We start from the raw sequence: 21,017 nt of genomic DNA on the forward strand, positions 1-21,017 counted from the left end.
TAAGGAGCTGGTCTACCAATATGTCGACCTGGGTTCAAATCTTGCTTGTGCTACCTGTCTGTGTCCTTGGACAAGACACTCTACATTGTCATAGACTAGTCCACCTAGCTGTAAATGGGTACTGGCTTTGGTTGGGGAGGTAACCTGCATGGGACTGGTGTCCCGTCCAGGGGCAGTCATAGAGGCTCATCTGCTTGACACTGCAGAATCCAGAAATAAGCACCAGCACCAATGGGCCCCAGGACCAATACTAGACTTTCTTCTGATGCATCTTAATCAGATTCCTAAACCACCTCAACTATGTCTTTCCAATGTGAACCTGCACTGGTTCTACAAATCCTTTTGGATGTCAGATCTCATCACCCTGCTCCTAAAGGAGGACTAAATATGAAGCAGTCACTGAGGAAATCAGCTTTGTTTTGTTTTTTTATTTCTACAGGCAGGTTGTCTCCATTTTCAAGATTCAAAAACTGTTAAATGTGCAGAATACGATATAGAGTGCAATGAAATTCTTACCCGAATGCCTTCTTAAAAAGTCCAATAGCATTTAGTCGAATATAACTAACAATCTGCCTGCTCTTATTCGTGGTCACAGACTCTAAAATGTAGCTTGTTAACACTTTAAGATGTTTGAAAGTAACCTCATGTTCTGCTGCTTATCTCTGATCTGTCATTCCTTTCTTTATCAAGCTCCCGCCTTGCTCCAGACTCCCTGAAGGGTCTGAAGAGTCAGCTGAATCCCGAAAAGGGTGCTCCTGGTGCAGAATCAGAGGCCATCGCAGCGACCCCAGATGTAGATCTGTTACTGGAGTGCACGTTCTCTTACATGCACAGCACTGAAAAAGATAACGACCAGGAGCAGCAGCCAATGGAGGAGCATGAGGATGAGTTCCTGAGCCCTCTGATAGGACCAGATGAGGATGAAGAGGAGGTGAGTGTTGATACATACAGTAGTGTTCAGAATAATAGTAGTGCTATGTGACTAAAAAGATTAATTCAGGTTTTGAGTATATTTCTTATTGTTACATGGGAAACAAGGTACCAGTAGATTCAGTAGATTCTCACAAATCCAACAAGATCAAGCATTCATGATATGCACACTCTTAAGGCTATGAAATTGGGCTATTAGTAAAAAAAAAAAGTAGAAAAGGGGGTGTTCACAATAATAGTAGCATCTGCTGTTGACGCTACAAACTCAAAACTATTATGTTCAACTGCTTTTTTAGCAATCCTGTGAATCACTAAACTAGTATTTAGTTGTATAACCACAGTTTTTCATGATTTCTTCACATCTGCGAGGCATTAATTTTTTTGGTTTGGAACCAAGATTTTGCTTGTTTACTAGTGTGCTTGGGGTCATTGTCTTGTTGAAACACCCATTTCAAGGGCATGTCCTCTTCAGCATAAGGCAACATGACTCTTCAAGTATTTTGACATATCCAGACTGATCCATGATACCTGGTATGCGATATATAGGCCCAACACCATAGTAGGAGAAACATGCCCATATCATGATGCTTGCACCACCATGCTTCACTGTCTTCACTGTGAACTGTGGCTTGAATTCAGATTTTGGGGGTCGTCTCACAAGCTGTCTGCGGCCCTTGGACCCAAAAAGAACAATTTTACTCTCACCAGTCCACAAAATATTCCTCCATTTCTCTTTAGGCCAGTTGATGTGTTCTTTGGCAAATTGTAACCTCTTCTGCACGTCTTTTATTTAACAGATGGACTTTACGGGGGATTCTTGCAAATAATGTAGCTTCACACAGGCATCTTCTAACTGTCACAGCACTTACAGGTAACTCCAGACTGTCTTTGATCATCCTGGAGCTGATCAATGGGTGAGCCTTTGCCATTCTGGTTATTCTTCTATCCATTTTGATGGTTGTTTTCCATTTTCTTCCACGCGTCTCTGTTTTTTTTTTTTTTTGTCCATTTTTAAAGCATTGGAGATCATTGTAGATGAACAGCCTATAATTTTTTTGCACCTGCGTATAAGTTTTCCCCTCTCCAATCAACTTTTTAATCAAACTACGCTGTTCTTCTGAACAATGTCTTGAACGTCCTATTTTCCTCAGGCTTTTCAAAGAGGGAAAAGCATGTTCAAAGGTGCTGGCTTCATCCTTAAATAGGGGACACCTGATTCACACCTGTTTGTTCCACAAAATTGACGAACTCATTGATGAATGCCACCCTACTATTATTGTGAACGCCCCCTTTCTAGTGTTTTTTTTTTTTTTTTTTTTTTTTTTTACTAATAGCCAAATTTCATAGCCTTAAGAGTGTGCATATCATGAATGCTTGGTCTTGTTGGATTTGTGAGAATCTACTGAATCTACTGGTACCTTGTTTCCCATGTAACAATAAGAAATATACTCAAAACCTGGATTAATCTTTTTAGTCACATAGCACTACTATTATTCTGAACACTACTGTATTTAACATGCAGCAGACAGTTTATCTGCTCACATTAACATCTTTAATCTCACATCGACTTCACATGTGTACAGATAAAGCCGTCCTTTTTATTTAAGTACGTCACTGCGTCAAAGGCAGTGATGTGAAGGGGAAACACCCCATCATGTACTGCCCCTTTGAGAAAATTTGCTCCAAATGTTGTATCTGCTTTCCATGCAAAGACCAATGTTTGTAACTTGTGCTCATCAAGAGAAATTGCTGTCCTTTTGGCTGTCCTTCTGTTTATCTGGATGACTAAATCTCCTGTGGTTTTTTTTTGTTGTTTTTTTTTACTGTCTTTTGGATTTCAAGTAGGAAATGTGCAGAAGCCCTGAAATGCTCACATCACACACTAGATGGCAACTAAAACTGCACCAATGTGCAGAAAGGTCTCATCTGTTTATTCATATAAGAAGATAATGTTTGGTGAAAATAAGATGGGCTGACAGCCAGAAATCAACTTAAAGTTGTGTTGATCAGGGACAACTTACTTACTTACTCAACTTACTTGTTAATACATTTTCTCAAAAACTGGTTCCTTGTGTTTTTCGTTGTCCTGCTAGCCACTTGTCAAATATTTCAAATGCAACACTGTGTGAGTTTACATAAAGTCGTCATCAAATCGAACCACACATAAAAAGTATCTCAGAATTGAAAAGTTATGATAGAAAAATACTTGAGAAATATACTGGTGACGTTCTAGTGCTAATTCAATAACTATACTGCCACATATATCGGATGTAATATATTTTTGCAATTTTTTTATAACTTGCCTCATACACTCAACAAAAATATAAACGCAACACTTTTGGTTTTGCTCCCATTTTGTATGAGATGAACTCAAAGATCTAAAACTTTTTCCACATACACAGTATCACCATTTCCCTCAAATATTGTTCACAAACCAGTCTAAATCTGTGATAGTGAGCACTTCTCCTTTGCTGAGATAATCCATCCCACCTCACAGGTGTGCCATATCAAGATGCTGATTAGACACCATGATTAGTGCACAGGTGTGCCTTAGACTGTCCACAATAAAAGGCCACTCTGAAAGGTGCAGTTTTGTTTTATTGGGGGGGATACCAGTCAGTATCTGGTGTGACCACCATTTGCCTCATGCAGTGCAACACATCTCCTTCGCATAGAGTTGATCAGGTTGTCACTTGTGGCCTGTGGAATGTTGGTCCACTCCTCTTCAATGGCTGTGCGAAGTTGCTGGATATTGGCAGGAACTGGTACACGCTGTCGTATACGCCGGTCCAGAGCATCCCAAACATGCTCAATGGGTGACATGTCCGGTGAGTATGCCGGCCATGCAAGAACTGGGACATTTTCAGCTTCCAAGAATTGTGTACAGATCCTTGCAACATGGGGCCGTGCATTATCCTGCTGCAACATGAGGTGATGTTCTTGGATGTATGGCACAACAATGGGCCTCAGGATCTCGTCACGGTATCTCTGTGCATTCAAAATGCCATCAATAAATGCACCTGTGTTCTTTGTCCATAACAGATGCCTGCCCATAACATAATCCCACCGCCACCATGGGCCACTCGATCCACAACATTGACATCAGAAAACCGCTCACCCACACTACGCCACACACGCTGTCTGCCATCTGCCCTGAACAGTGTGAACCGGGATTCATCCGTGAAGAGAACACCTCTCCAACGTGCCAAACGCCAGCGAATGTGTTGTGTGGGCCGCTGAAGAGGAGGTACTGCTGGCCCACCACCACCAGATGGCGCCCTGCTTGGAGTGCGGGCTCCAAGCACGAGAGGGCGTCGGAGCCGCTGGAGGGGCCAGCTGTCATCTATCAACACCAGCTGTCACCCATCACCACCACTATAAAGACCGGACTGCAACTCCACCTCCTCGCCGAGAAATCTTCTACCATACAGGTAATTTTCTCTGCTGACTTAAATTCGAGTATTAGTCTGATCTCTTTTTGCAGCCGTTTTCCTGGGACGGATACCCTGTCTGCGGAGTTGGCGTTTGGTGTGGACTGCGACGGCTTTGCCTCACACCCCACCCAGATAAGTGGTTATCTCAGGAGCTGCACAAGTGTGTGATTGGAGGTGGAGGTTCTCCCTCCTTAACTGAACACAGACTGTGGGATTACTGAGTGTGCGGACTCACGCTCATCCAGAACTGTTTCTGTTTTCTGCCAGCAGTACCGGGTCTGACTGCTGAAGACAGTGGCCACCTGGGGCGCAGGGCTTGGCGGCTCCGGTGTTCTTCAGGTCCGTTGGTGGTGAGGCTTGTGTGGGTTCCGGCTTCTCTCTCACCGGACGTCTCCTATCTTCAAGCCTGCCACACGTCACCTTTTTGTTGGATTGATATAACACATATTTGTATCTGTCTGTATTACGTTGTGCACCTTCACAACATTAAATTGTTACTTTTTGGCTATTCCATTGTCCCTTCATTAACGCCCCCTGTTGTGGGTCCGTGTCACGACACTTCCCCAACAGGATTTCTCGGCCAGCGTCATGGATCCCGAGGGGCGTCAACTCGAGCCTGAACGGCCAATGGAAGAGCAAGGTGCACAGGCACCAGCAGGAGGCGTGTTAGGGGAGCTGCAGCAAATACTGACCACTTTCACTGCTCGGTTGGATCTGGTCACTGAGCAGAACGTTATCCTCAATCGGAGGATGGAGGCTCTCACCGCCAGGGTGGAGGCGCACGATCAAGGCGCTGCTGCAGCACCTCCTCCTGCTGGTCCTTTGTCAGACACAAACGTTCCACTGGTCGTTCAACGACCCCCCCCCCACCATCCCCTGAAGCATACATAAGCCCTCCGGAGCCGTACAGAGGTTGTGTTGAGACGTGCGCGGACTTCTTGATGCAGTGCTCGCTCGTCTTTGCACAGCGTCCCGTCATGTACGCGTCAGACGCTAGCCGGGTGGCTTATGTCATCAATTTGCTTCGAGGAGAGGCACGTGCCTGGGCTACGGCGCTCTGGGAGCAGAACTCACGGCTCCTAACGTCATACGCTGGGTTTGTAAGGGAGTTCAAACAGGTTTTTGATCATCCCAACAGAGGCGAGACTGCTTCGAGCGTGCTACTGTCAATGCGACAGGGACGCCGGAGTGCAGCCGAGTATGCAGTCGACTTCCGCATCGCGGCCGCGAGGTCCGGCTGGAATACCGTTGCGCTCCGCGCCGCCTTCATAAACGGACTGTCGTCGGTCCTGAAGGAGCACCTGCTGGCTAAGGAGGAACCGCGGGATTTTGACGGGCTTGTCGACCTGGTTATACGCTTAGACAACCGGTTAGAGGAACACTGTCGGGAGCAGGGCGGGGGGCGTGACCGGGCACGGGCCGTCCCTCTTCCTTCCGGGTCCGAAAGGGTGCCGTCGTCCCCACGCTCCACAGCCAGAGGGCCCCGTGTGGCTACAGCTCCCCCTGCTGACGAAGCTATGGACACGAGCAGGGCCAAAATGAAATCAAAGGACAGACAAGGGAGGCAGGCCCGCGGGGAGTGTTTTTTCTGTGGGTCTAACAGTCATATACAGAGGAACTGTCCCAAACGGTCAAACTACAACGCCCGTCCTTAGAAACTGGGCTAAGGGTGGATCATAACACGCACGCGGGGGAACCCCGAAAATCAGCACGAATCCCAGTCACAATCCTTTGTGAGGATTTAACCCTTCACGCCCCAGCACTTATAGACACGGGGTCAGAAGGGAATCTGCTGGACAGCAGATGGGCAAAGGAAGTAGGGCTCCCTCTGGTGGCTCTGCCTTCCCCTGTGAAGGTACGAGCACTAGATGGCACTCTTCTTCCATTAATCACACACCAGGCACAGCCAGTGACTATGGTGGTGTCTGGGAATCACAGGGAGGAGATAGTGTTTTTTGTAACACCTTCTACCTCCCGAGTGATTTTGGGTTTTCCATAGGTGTTGAAACACAATCCCCGGATTGATTGGCCGTCTGGGGTTGTGGCGCAGTGGAGCGAAACCTGCCACCTTGAGTGTTTAGGATCCTCGGTTCCACCCGGTGAGATAGCTAAGGAGGAGGTCAAAGTCCCGCCCAATCTGACGGCGGTGCCATGTGAGTACCACGATCTTGCTGACGTCTTCAGCAAAGATCTGGCACTCGCCCTTCCCCCGCACCGACCGTACGATTGTGCCATCGATTTGATTCCGGGCGCTGAGGACCCGTCCAGCAGGCTGTACAACCTCTCACGTCCGGAATGCGAATCAATGGAGACCTACATCCGGGACTCGTTAGCTGCCGGGTTGATCCGGAACTCCACCTCCCCGATGGGTGCTGGTTTCTTTTTTGTGGGTAAAAAGGACGGCGGACTCCGTCCATGCATCGATTACAGAGGGCTGAACGACATTACGGTTCGCAACCGATACCCGTTACCTCTGTTGGATTCGGTGTTCACGCCCCTGCATGGAGCCCAAATATTTACTAAACTTGATCTTAGGAATGCGTACAACCTGGTTCGGATCCGGAAGGGAGACGAGTGGAAGACGGCGTTTAACACCCCCTTAGGTCACTTTGAGTACCTGGTCATGCCGTTCGGCCTCACAAACGCCCCTGCGACGTTCCAAGCTTTGGTTAATGACGTCTTGCGGGACTTCCTGCACCGGTTTGTCTTCGTGTATCTACACGACATCCTCATCTTTTCCCCGGACCCTGAGACTCATGTCAAGCATGTACGTCAGGTCCTACAGCGGTTGTTGGAGAACCGGCTGTTTGTGAAGGGCGAGAAGTGCGAGTTCCACCGCACTTCTTTGTCCTTCCTGGGGTTCATAATCTCCTCCAACTCCGTCGCCCCGATCCGGCCAAGGTTGTGGCGGTGAGAGACTGGCCCCACCCAACAAGCCGTAGGAAACTGCAACAGTTCCTCGGCTTTGCAAATTTCTACCGGAGGTTCATTAAGGGCTACAGTCAGGTAGTTAGCCCCCTGACAGCCCTGACCTCCACTAAAGTCCCCTTCACCTGGTCGGATCGGTGCGAAGCCGCGTTTAGGGAGTTGAAACGCCGGTTCTCGACTGCGCCAGTTTTGGTGCAGCCCGATCCTACTCGCCAGTTCACAGTGGAAGTGGATGCCTCTGATTCAGGGATAGGAGCCGTGCTGTCCCAGAGCGGGGAGTCCGATAAGGTCCTCCACCCTTGTGCCTATTTTTCCCGCAGGTTGACCCCGGCTGAGAGGAATTATGACGTCGGCAATCGGGAACTCTTGGCGGTGAAGGAGGCTCTTGAGGAGTGGAGACACCTGTTGGAGAGAGCGACGGTGCCCTTCACGGTTTTCACGGACCATCGGAACCTGGAGTACATCCGGACCGCCAAGCGGTTGAACCCCAGGCAAGCCCGCTGGTCACTGTTCTTCGGGCGCTTTGACTTCCCGATTACGTACCGCCCCGGGACCAAGAACCAATGGTCGGATGCACTGTCCCGGGTGCATGAAGAGGAAGCCAGGGACGAGCTGTCAGACCCCCCAGAAACCATCATCCCCGAGTCCACTGTCGTGGCCACCCTCACCTGGGACGTGGAGAAGACCGTCCGGGAGGCCCTGGCACGGAACCCGGACCCGGGGACCGGCCCGAAGAACAAGCTGTACATCCCACCAGAGGCCAGAGCTGCGGTTTTGGACTTCTGCCATGGGTCCAAACTCTCCTGTCATCCTGGAGTGCGCAGGACCATGGCAGTAGTCCAGCAGCGCTTCTGGTGGGCGTCTATGGAAGCCGACGTCCGGGACTATGTCCAGGCCTGCACCACCTGCGCCAGAGGCAAAGCAGACCACAAGAGGACCTCAGGACTCCTCCGACCCCTACCGGTGCCTCATCGCCCCTGGTCCCACATCGGCCTGGACTTTGTCACGGGCCGTCCCAGGGCCACACCACCATCTTGACGATAGTGGACCGGTTCTCCAAGGCGGCCCACTTCGTGGCCCTCCTGAAGCTCCCTACGGCCCAGGAGACAGCAGACCTCCTGGTCCACCACGTCGTGCGTCTGCATGGGATACCAGCGGACATCATCTCAGACCGTGGCCCTCAGTTCTCCTCTCAGGTCTGGAGGAGTTTTTGCAAGGAACTGGGGGCCACCGTGAGTCTCTCGTCCGGGTATCACCCCCAGACGAACGGACAGGCAGAGCGGGCCAACCAGGAGTTGGAGCAGGCCTTCCGTTGCGTTACCGCCGCGCACCCGACGGCCTGGAGTACCCATCTGGCCTGGATCGAGTACGCCCACAACAGCCAAGTGTCATCTGCCACCGGCCTCTCCCCGTTCGAGGTGTGTTTGGGGTACCAGCCCCCATTGTTCCCGCTTGTGGAGGGTGAGGTCGGTGTGCCCTCGGTCCAGGCCCACCTCAGGAGGTGCCGCCGGGTGTGGCGGACCGCCCGTTCTGCCCTGTTGAAGGCCCGGACGAGGGCCAAGGCCCATGCAGACCGCCGGCGTTACCCGGCCCCTGCATACCAGCCTGGGCAGGATGTATGGTTATCAACAAAGGACATCCCCCTTCAAGTGGATTCACAAAAACTGAAGGACAGATATATCGGACCCTTTCCCATCACCAAGGTCCTCAGCCCGGCCGCAGTGAAGCTACGGCTGCCAGCTTCACTGCGGATCCATCCTGTTTTCCACGTGTCCCGGATCAAACCATACCACACCTCACCGCTCTGCACCCCTGGACCTGCACCACCTCCTGCCCGGATCATCGACGGGGAGCCGGCGTGGACCGTGCGTCGGCTTCTGGACGTCTGTCGCAAGGGTCGGGGCTTCCAGTATCTGGTGGACTGGGAGGGGTATGGTCCCGAGGAACGCTCCTGGGTGAAAAGGAGCTTCATCCTGGACCCGGCCCTCCTGGCCGATTTCTACGCCCAGCACCCGGATAAACCTGGTCGGGCGCCAGGAGGCACCCGTTGAGGGGGGGGGTCCTGTTGTGTGGGCCGCTGAAGAGGAGGTACTGCTGGCCCACCACCACCAGATGGCGCCCTGCTTGGAGTGCGGGCTCCAAGCACGAGAGGGCGTCGGAGCCGCTGGAGGTGACAGCTGTCATCTATCAACACCAGCTGTCACCCATCACCACCACTATAAAGACCGGACTGCAACTCCACCTCCTCGCCGAGAAATCTTCTACCATACAGGTAATTTTCTCTGCTGACTTAAATTCGAGTATTAGTCTGATCTCTTTTTGCAGCCGTTTTCCTGGGACGGATACCCTGTCTGCGGAGTTGGCGTTTGGTGTGGACTGCGACGGCTTCGCCTCACACCCCACCCAGATAAGTCGTTATCTCAGGAGCTGCACGACTGTGTGATTGGAGGTGGAGGTTCTCCCTCCTTAACTGAACACAGACTGTGGGATTTCTGAGTGTGCGGACTCACGCTCATCCAGAACTGTTTCTGTTTTCTGCCAGCAGTACCAGGTCTGACTGCTGAAGACAGTGGCCACCTGGGGCGCAGGGCTTGGCGGCTCCGGTGTTCTTCAGGTCTGTTGGTGGTGAGGCTTGTGTGGGTTCCGGCTTCTCTCTCACCGGACGTCTCCTATCTTCGAGCCTGCCACACGTCACCTTTTTTGTTGGATTGATGCAACACATATTTGTATCTGTCTGTATTACGTTGTGCACCTTCACAACATTAAATTGTTACTTTTTGGCTATTCCATTGTCCCTTCATTAACGCCCCCTGTTGTGGGTCCGTGTCACGACACTTCCCCAACAGAATGTGAGCATTTGCCCACTCAAGTCGGTTACGATGAAGAACTGGAGTCAGGTCGAGACCCCGATGAGGACGACGAGCATGCAGATGAGCTTCCCTGAGACGGTTTCTGACAGTTTGTGCAGAAATTCTTTGGTTATGCAAACCGATTGTTTCAGCAGCTGTCCGAGTGGCTGGTCTCAGACGATCTTGGAAGTGAACATGCTGGATGTGGAGTTCCTGGGCTGGTGTGGTTACACGTGGTCTGCGGTTGTGAGGCTGGTTGGATGTACTGCCAAATTCTCTGAAACGCCTTTGGAGACGGCTTATGGTAGAGAAATGAACATTCAATACACGAGCAACAGCTCTGGTTGACATTCCTGCTGTCAGCATGCCAATTGCACGCTTCCTCAAATCTTGCGACATCTGTGGCATTGTGCTGTGTGATAAAACTACACCTTTCAGAGTGGCCTTTTATTGTGGGCAGTCTAAGGCACACCTGTGCACTAATCATGGTGTCTAATCAGCATCTTGATATGGCACACCTGTGAGGTGGGATGGATTATCTCAGCAAAGGAGAAGTGCTCACTATCACAGATTTAGACTGGTTTGTGAACAATATTTGAGGGAAATGGTGATATTGTGTATGTGGAAAAAGTTTTAGATCTTTGAGTTCATCTCATACAAAATGGGAGCAAAACCAAAAGTGTTGCGTTTATATTTTTGTTGAGTGTACATTAGTCTCATAAAATGTCTCCTGAAACTAGCTAATTGTTGCATTCACTGGTTGGCGCGTAAATAGCAAGCAGAGCAAACAGACTGTTGATCAGTTTATTCAAAAGGAAGATATTTTGCCACTCGTCCATGCAAGTTCTTCACTTATAAAATCAAACAACAACCTTTTATGATAGAAGTTACTTGGATGAGTGGTGAAATATCTTGAAGATTAAAGTCCCGTTCTCAATTTCATAGATATGTATACCGGTGTCGCAGACTGAACAGTCCGCCCTGCCTCAACTGTGCATGCATCATTTCGGACCTCTGCAGCTCATCTGAGACAGAGTCTCCTCACCCAACGTGATCAAATGGATTAATGGAATTATTAACCATCAGATGACAAAGTAAAACTTTGTAAAACTGTGTGTGTGTGTTGTACAAGATAGATGATGACTGGAGTGCAGTTTTAAGCAGAAACGAGGTGATAATCCATGAACCGCGGCTAATGACGCATGTGCATTGAAGGCAGGGGGGTCGATTTTTAGGGGGACTGTTCGGTCTGCGACACCGGAAGATAGCAGTTGGAAACCTTGTCTATGTACCTTGGAAAACCTCAGATGGTCCAGGAGGGTGGTTGTGTTGAACTGCAATATTCAGTCACTGTGCCATGGTCTTGTTTTAACCTCATCAAGATGTTAAAAAGTGTCCTTTTCTGTCATTTACATTTATATTCCCTTGCATTTCTGTGGAGCCTGCAATATTTTTGTATGTACCTATTGTATGTGTATATTTTTGTATGTATGAAAACCTCCTGGTTTTCCTCCTGGAAAACCAGGAGGTTTTCCAGACGTTCCATCATTGTGCTACAGCTATTTTTGCACTCATCACATCGAGCATGTCTGATGAATTATGTAATCAAACTGTGGTGTATATATGTTTATGTGTGAATGGGGCTTAAACCAGAAGCCAGCAGGAGTCACTGTGCATGTGGTAGCCAATAGGCCTCACTCTGGCCACTCAGGTGAGAGCCCAGGTTTTTGGCCGACTGGTCAGACCGTTCACCTCCCATGCTGGAGATCGTGAGTTTGCGTCCCAAGATGGAAGGAATCACAATCAAAACACAATGCAGAGCAAGCCACTACATTTGCACAAACCTCTAGATATTGATGTTACTAGAGTGATACTTATCATTAATCACTACTGCTAATTCCCAGCAGCGGATTCAGTTTCTTTACAGCTTCTGTAATACAGCATTTATGAAAAGTAAAGGTGACTTAAAGCCCAGACTGTCTCCTGATAACCAACCAATTTTCTTCTGTGTGTGCAGGAGGACCACCTAGCTCCCCCAGCTGGCTTGGCTGACCAATTGTACTACTCCACTGTATCTACTCTGGACAGAAAGCGCAGCATGTCCAGTGATGAAGAAGGTGATATCTATTGCCACACTCTGCCTTCTGATAGTAACGTGGTGGTTGGCCAGAGCCGCCCATCCATACAGACAGACAAGACGTCAGATAGACATACAGAACCAGAAACTCAGGACAAAGACAGACAAAAAGTCAATCATGTGAGTGTGATAACATGAGTAAATTAAGTGATCATCTAATTGAACACCACTCATTAAAGCTATTGTCTCTCTAGCTGGCAGAAAGCTGGATGGGATACTCAGGGCCAGGATGTGGAATTCTAAGCCTGCAAGTGACTGACAGGTTGGTGGACAGGTCATTTCCAGGTGTGTAGGCAGATGACTGACATATGGCTAATGTGAAATATTTCTTTTTAGGTATATATGGTGTCTGGACTTTAAAGGAGGTCTATTCTGCAGTGCTCTACCTGAAAGTGGCCTCAACTGGCAACGCTTTGAAGACAACATCCACCAGGTGGCATTATCACCCTCAGGTTAGCTCCTGGTAGGAGTCATGAAGGATCTGGTGGAAAACTGATTCACTCAGTATAGGAAGACTCAAATAATTAGATAATATGCATATTTGAAGCACGTCACTGTGACAGTGTATCAAACACTGGAATCAATAGATTAAAAAATTATATTAATATTAGCTGCTGACCTCCAATATTAATTCAGATCAGTACAGCATCACTGTAACAGGTCAGGGTGATGAGGGTGTGCTCTTGTTGCACGTTGCTGCATTCACCACACTACAGAATTGCCTTGGGTCCTGAATGACAACCACCCAAGCAGAATATTGGTTCATCCTTGTCTCTTGAAAGTAACTATCTATTGTAGCCAGGTGAAACGTGGGTGTCCTCTCAGCTTTCTCCAGCGTCTTGGGTTTTCAATGCTGAAGCATGAATGAGTTGATGGAAGTCTAGGTCTTTCATTGGTTTAGTAAGCGTCCTATCCCATTGGGCTACGGCAGCATGTTGATGGAAATTGCAAGGGAATTTGCTTGATTTTGTGCAACGTTTGCAGGGTGTCGCAGTTCCCTCACTTGAGTTGTAGTGCGTTGAATTCATCGTACCTGAATTTTAAACATTTCAAAGTTGGCGTGGCAATAAGGGTTCTCATCACACAGTCACATGCTCCCAGAGCCATCTTGAGTGTTGGGAAGCCATCTGAATGTAGCCCCTGCAACTCATAACATGCAAGAATCATGAGAGAACAACAGATGAAACTACCTTGTGGGTGATTGGAGACAAAAATGAGCATCTGACATTCCCCATGGGAGATATGCAGGAGCTGCCCTGTGAGCACACCAAAATATTGGAGATGATCAGGGAGAGACACCGCTTCTGGAAGTGGCCAAGAGAGTCCAGCAGCTGCGGCTCAACTGCCGACCCACATGCTTCAGCGGGTGATGGTCAGCGGGCTGAACACACCTGTCCCCGGCAACTGGGATTATCTTTAATTGTTTTACAGAGCAGCACAACGGGAGCCCACGTGCACAGAGGTGGGCTTCAGCACAACTGTGAATGAATGTTGGTCATTCCCAAGAACTGAAGAGGACATCTGTCCACAGGAGGACATCACACGCAATCCGTGCGTGATGGTGCCAGCTAGGAGCTCTTTGATGGGGTGGACCACTGGACATTACATATTTCATCCTGTAGGAAATCATTCTACAAGTGGGTGAGTGCCCTGTTCACAGTTTTCTTCTTGTTGCATTTTTTGTCCTCTGTGGAGCCACAATAGGCTGGTTTAATATGATTTATTAATGTTTATTTATTATTATTTTTTATTATTAGTTTTATTTTATTAGTATTTACCGGGCAGCCAGTGTGCTCTGTGTGAGCCTGATCATGTCAGAACTCATAAGCTAAGCAGAGTGAGTCCTGGTTAGTAATTGGATGGGAGATCTCTTTGGAAGACCAGGGGCTGTACATGTTTCTCCAGCTAAAGCCCCATTTACACACAGACGGTAAGAGCTCCCGGAAGCGTCCCGGAAGAGTTTTTGGCCGTCTTAAGGATCACACGCCGTTGTTAACGCCGGCACTAGGGGGCGTGGCTTAGTTCCTGCTTTCCGGGAATCGTCGAAAAAATTATTCAACATGTCGAATAATTCCGGGAGCACTCCCGGAGACCTCCCGTGACGACAGCGACAACGCGAACAACGCCGTTTGATACTTTTTAATCGCCGCTTCATCCTGCCGCTTCCTGTAGTGCCGCAGTTCTCGTCGCGCCGCGATGACCAATCAGGGACTGAATATGTACTGACGTGGAGATTTTTGGAGCGAGCAGCAGCACCACAGCAGCGTGGAGCGGAGTTTCTTTTTATTTTACGTGCGTGCGCGCGCGAATCGTCCTGGAGATTATTTTGCTTATTAGCTACACAGCTGTATAATAAAGCAAATGGTGACTGGCTTCTAAACACAATTATGACAGAGTTTTTTGGGGGAAAGAGCGGAGGAGCAGCTCCGCAGCAAACAGCAGCAGGGAGCGGAGTTTCTTTTTTCTTTCTTTTTTTTTTTACGTGCATGCGAGCGAATCGTCTGTAGAGAATATTTTATTAATTAACTACACAGATGTATAATAAAACAAATGGTGACTGGTTTCTAAACACAATTATGACAGAGTTTTTTTGGGGAAAGAGCGAGGAGCAGCAAACAGCAGCGGGGAGCGGAGTTTTTTTTTCTTTCTTTTTTTTTTTTTTTTTTTACGTGTGCACGCTCCGCCCCTTTCCACCGCGAAAACAGCCGGAACTACCGCGAATGTCGGTCTACGTACTACTCGCCAACAAAACCGTCTATGTGTAGCCTGGGCTTAAAACTGCATTTGTGTTAGGAAGAGCATCTGGTGTGACACTTGAGCTAAATACCATTGGGGATCTGGCTGTATCGGCTGTGGCGACTGTATACATACAGGAGCAGCCTAAAGAACAACAACAATTATTTACTGGGCTTTTCCTTAGTGGATACAGTTGTGGGAATTTCCACAGGCTCTGTTTACATACTAGCAGGATAATAGCAGCTGAGCACTTTGTGTGCAAATGTAACATCATTTCAGCCACGAGTGGCATTAGACATCCATGAGACTGCGCATGGCATTCACATGCAATTCAGCAGATCCTGCAAAGGCTGCGCTCAACATTATCATATACACTCAACAAAAATATAAACGCAACACTTTTGGTTTTGCTCCCATTTTGTATGAGATGAACTCAAAGATCTAAAACTTTTTCCACATACACAATATCACCATTTCCCTCAAATATTGTTCACAAACCAGTCTAAATCTGTGATAGTGAGCACTTCTCCTTTGCTGAGATAATCCATCCCATCTCACAGGTGTGCCATATCAAGATGCTGATTAGACACCATGATTAGTGCACAGGTGTGCCTTAGACTGTCCACAATAAAAGGCCACTCTGAAAGGTGCAGTTTTGTTTTATTGGGGGGGGATACCAGTCAGTATCTGGTGTGACCACCATTTGCCTCATGCAGTGCAACACATCTCCTTCGCATAGAGTTGATCAGGTTGTCAATTGTGGCCTGTGGAATGTTGGTCCACTCCTCTTCAATGGCTGTGCGAAGTTGCTGGATATTGGCAGGAACTGGTACACGCTGTCGTATACACCGGTCCAGAGCATCCCAAGCATGCTCAATGGGTGACATGTCAGATGAGTATGCCGGCCATGCAAGAACTGGGACATTTTCAGCTTCCAAGAATTGTGTACAGATCCTTGCAACATGGGCCGTGCATTATCCTGCTGCAACATGAGGTGATGTTCTTGGATGTATGGCACAACAATGGGCCTCAGGATCTCGTCACGGTATCTCTGTGCATTCAAAATGCCATCAATAAAATGCACCTGTGTTCTTCGTCCATAACAGATGCCTGCCCATACCATAACCCCACCGCCACCATGGGCCACTCGATCCCCAACATTGACATCAGAAAACCGCTCACCCACACTACGCCACACACGCTGTCTGCCATCTGCCCTGAACAGTGTGAACCGGGATTCATCCATGAAGAGAACACCTCTCCAACATGCCAAACGCCAGCGAATGTGAGCATTTGCCCACTCAAGTCGGTTATGACGACGAACTGGAGTCAGGTCGAGACCCCGATGAGGACGACGAGCATGCAGATGAGCTTCCCTGAGACGGTTTCTGACAGTTTGTGCAGAAATTCTTTGGTTATGCAAACCGATTGTTTCAGCAGCTGTCCAAGTGGCTGGTCTCAGACGATCTTGGAGGTGAACATGCTGGATGTGGAGGTCCTGGGCTGGTGTGGTTACACGTGGTCTGCGGTTGTGAGGCTGGTTGGATGTACTGCCAAATTCTCTGAAACGCCTTTGGAGACGCCTTATGGTAGAGAAATGAACATTCAATACACGAGCAACAGCTCTGGTTGACATTCCTGCTGTCAGCATGCCAATTGCACGCTCCCTCAAATCTTGCAACATCTGTGGCATTGTGCTTTGTGATAAAACTGCACCTTTCAGAGTGGCCTTTTATTGTGGGCAGTCTAAGGCACACCTGTGCACTAATCATGGTGTCTAATCAGCATCTTGATATGACACACCTGTGAGGTGGGATGAATTCTCTCAGCAAAGGAGAAGTGCTCACTATCACAGATTTAGACTGGTTTGTGAACAATATTTGAGGGAAATGGTGATATTGTGTATGTGGAAAAAGTTTTAGATCTTTGAGTTCATCTCATACAAAATGGGAGCAAAACCAAAAGTGTTGCGTTTATATTTTTGTTGAGTGTATGTATGTGAACATTTTTGTCGCTAATCAGTGCGATATTTGGCTGACATTCAGTCAACATGTGCAAGCATGTTGTTGGTACTAATTCAGTGAGATACCAACTGCGATTTGTTACTCATTCACATTTTTGGTTGCAAATTCTCCAACTACTCTGACACTCGCAGCCCAGTGGGATAGGATCCTAAATTTGTTCTTGTTCCTGTCTATCATAATAATAATAATAATAATAATAATAATATATAGCACTTTCAAGGAGTAAAAAATTACAAAGTAATCTACATAAAACCATCACCACAGACCAGTAAAGCATTTTGCATCCATATAACAATTATAACTGATTAAGAAATGCCAATTAAACATCCAATCTGTAGATAGAATGAAAAGATAAAACTAATTATAAACAGCAGAGCATAAATCTGTTTTAAGATGTACATTAAAGGATTCAGCTGAAATGGATTTTCTAATGTCAACAGGAACACATCAGTCAAAAGCTTTGAAGCCTTGTTGACTTCGTTTTAACCTTTGCTTGATTTATTTTATGGCTATTTATCAGCCTTTATTATAGAGACACAGAGGAGTAGAGACATACAGTAGAAGTCGCTCAGGCTGGGATTTGAACCCAGGGACAATGTTGAACGCATTCTGCGGCAGGTGACTTGCACCTCAACCCCTCAGCCATGAATAACCCTGCCTGTTTTCATTTAATACTGCAGGACAAAGGGAGATTTACGCTTTTCTCAATGTTGTCTTATGGTGTAGGTAATTTCTAATAATAGTACTGTCGTTATCTGAATATACTGAGTGTTAGCAGCTTCCAAATGTACACAACAAAAAAATCCTAAAATGAAGTATTCAGAATGTTACATAAAAAGAAGACATGTTGACTCGGAGTGAATGACCTCTCAGACATGGAGCTGACTTCAACAAGAGTACTAGTTGATGTTTTTCTTCAGGAACTCTGCTATGGAAGGTGGAGCAGAAGACTATGACAGCTTTTGCCTGTGCTAAAGTATCAGTGAGGGGAAAACGCCATTGGTACAAAGCTGTAGATCAGACCGCCTTTGTAGCGCTGAGCGATGACTCTGCCTGGATCATCAGGACAAATGGAGACCTCTTCTTGCAAACAGGTAACCAGAACAGCCATGTAGTATGAAAGAATAGCATGTTATACAGATTGATTTAAAGAAACAGAGGAGAGATGAGACATAAATAAACTTCTTTCATCAAGTTGAAACATTAAATGTCCACCCAAGAAAAGACACTCTCCAAAGCCTTGTCTGAACTGTCCCTATCCTTCAGGTTTGAGTGTGGACCGTCCCTGTGCTCGCTCGGTGAAGGTGGACACTCCCTGTGTGTTCAGCCAGGTGTGTGTGAGAGGGGGCGTGGTCTGGGCTCTGAGCGAGCACAAAGCTCTGTTCTGTAGAGAAGGCGTGAACAGCTTCTGCAGTGAGGGTGACAGCTGGAAGTACGACACCGTCAGGTATTACTGCTGTTACTCTTAGTACAACTAATTACCACAACTGCTGTACTACAACACACCTACAGCTGAAAATATGACACGGTTGTGGGGCAGTGATTGCAACAGACTTTATATTACGTGCGTGCGTGCGTGCATGCATGATTTTAATTAGTAAGTTCAAAGTAAGTACATAATATAATTGTACATATGTTAAAAATACAGTGAGGAAAATAAGTATTTGAACACCCTGCAGTTTTGCAAGTTCTCCCACTTAGAAATCATGGAGGGGTCTGAAATTTTCATCTTAGGTGCATGTCCACTGTGAGAAACATAATCTAAAAAAAATCCGGAAATCACAATGTATGATTTTTTTAAATCATTTATTTGTATGTTACTGCTGCCAATAAGTATTTGAACACCTGTGAAAATCAATGTTAATATTTGGTACAGTAGCCTTTGTTTGCAATTACAGAGGTCAAACGTTTCCTGTAGTTTTTCACCAGGTTTGCACACACCTGCAGCAGGGATTTTGGTCCACTCCTCCATACAGATCTTCTCTAGATCTTTCAGGTTTGGAGTTTCAGCTCCCTCCAAAGATTTTTCTATTGAGTTCAGGTCTGGAGACTGGCCAGGCCACTCCAGGACCTTGAAATGCTTCTTACGGAGCCCCTCCTTAGTTGCCCTGGCTGTGTGTTTGGGGTCATTGTCATGCTGGAAGACCCAGCCATGACCCATCTTCAATGCTCTTCCTGAGGGAAGGAGGTTGTTTGTCAAAATCTCGCAATACATGACCCCATCCTCCCTTCAATACGGTGCAGTCGTCCTGTCCCCTTTGCAGAAGATCACCCCAGAGTATGATGTTTCCACCCCCATGCTTCACGGTTGGGATTGTTTTCTTTGGGTTGTTCTCATCCTCTAAACATGGTAAGTGGAGTTGATTCCAAAAAGCTCTATTCTGGTCTTATCTGACCACATGACCTTCTCCCATGCCTCCTCTGGATCATCCAGATGGTCACTGGTGAACTTCAAATGGGCCTGGACATGTGCTGGCTTGAGCAGGGGGGACCTTGCTGCCCTGCAGCATTTTAAACCATAACAGCATCATGTGTTACTAATGTAATCTTTGTGACTGTGGTCCCAGCTCTCTTCGGGTCATTGACCAGGTCCGCCTGTGTAGTTCTGAGCTTTCTCAGAATCATCCTTACCCCACAAAGTGAGATCTTGCATGGAATCCCAGACCGAGGGAGATTGACAGTCATCTTGTGTTTCTTCCACTTTCTACTTGTCTTCTACCAAGCTGCTTGCCTGTTGTCCTGTAGTCCATCCCAGCCTTGTGCAGGTCTACAGTTTTGTCCCTGGTGTCCTTAGACAGCTCTTGGTCTTGCTATGGTGGACAGGTTGGAGTGTGATTGATTGAGTGTGTGAACAGGTGTCTTTTATACAGGTAACAAGTTCAAACAGGTGCAATTAATACAGGTAAAGAGTGCAGAATGAGAGGGTTCCTTAAAGAAAAATTAACAGGTCTGTGTGAGCCAGAATTCTTGCTGGTTGGTAGGGGGTCAAATACTTATTTGCAGCAGTAACATACAAATAAATTATTAAAAAATCATACATTGTGATTTCCGAATTTTTTTTTTTTTTTTTTTTTTTTTTTTTAGATTATGTCTCTCACAGTGGACGCGCACCTAAGATGAAAGTTTCAGACCCCTCCATGATTTCTAAGTGGGAGAACTTGCAAAATCGCAGGGTGTTCAAATACTTACTTTCCTCACTGTACATGGATGACACACGAAAATGAAAACATTTATTTCCATTGTGGTCCATGACAAAATAGAAGTAAAAACAGTGACAATAATGACAGTGTTTAGATAATAGCAAGAACCTAAACAATTTGTAAATACATTAGGACAGTAAATTAACATTAAAATTAGGGAATAACCCCCTTGGGTCTGATGACTTGTGGACGTTAATGCTGGATTACGGTCGCAAATATCCATTTTAACGCGTTGCTGGTGAAACTCAGTTTGCGACTATAAAATCCAGCATTAACATCCGCAAATCATCAGACACAACAGGTTATTCACATTCTAAACCAATTCCATCGTTTGCACAGTTTCTTTTTCTGTAAGTAATTCAGCCGGCGAAGCTTACCGTAGCAACAGCGTCTTCATGCCAAACTGGAACTTCTGTGAGCAGACCCACAGATTTCTCCATCTCGTCATCTGCATTGAGTAATTCGGTATCAGAATCCACATCAATAATCCGCATCATCATCGTAACTCCACCAGTTTCTCTCGCTTTCAGCTGACAGCGCCATTATTGACATCTGCGTAGCAACGCGGTCAGGGCGCGGAGTAATACATCAAATGTGAAACGGTGAAATATTTTGCCATGTAAATGCGATATTTTATGGTCGGAAATCTCACACAATTAACAATCAGATTTGCTGAACAAATGTAATTGGATTAGAATATTATTAACAGGACATAAATGGGTTGAGTTTCCTCTTCAAAAAATTGTTGAGGTCGAAGGTTCTAAAAACATTCTGGACTC

General features: G+C 47.0%; 1 protein-coding gene across 1 annotated transcript in view; it reads left to right on the top strand.

Annotated features, from left to right (window-relative positions):
- The window catches only part of tecpr2 (tectonin beta-propeller repeat containing 2), a 96,876-nt gene that overhangs the window by 37,617 nt on the left and 38,242 nt on the right, over window positions 1-21,017 (top strand). Inside the window, 6 exon segments of the mRNA XM_034195156.1 lie at window positions 691-931; window positions 12,159-12,398; window positions 12,473-12,540; window positions 12,615-12,730; window positions 17,959-18,132; window positions 18,305-18,485. Coding sequence (XP_034051047.1) covers window positions 691-931; window positions 12,159-12,398; window positions 12,473-12,540; window positions 12,615-12,730; window positions 17,959-18,132; window positions 18,305-18,485 — 1,020 coding nt within the window.

This window comes from Thalassophryne amazonica, chromosome 19, assembly GCF_902500255.1.
Source record: "Thalassophryne amazonica chromosome 19, fThaAma1.1, whole genome shotgun sequence".
NCBI lineage: Eukaryota > Metazoa > Chordata > Actinopteri > Batrachoidiformes > Batrachoididae > Thalassophryne > Thalassophryne amazonica.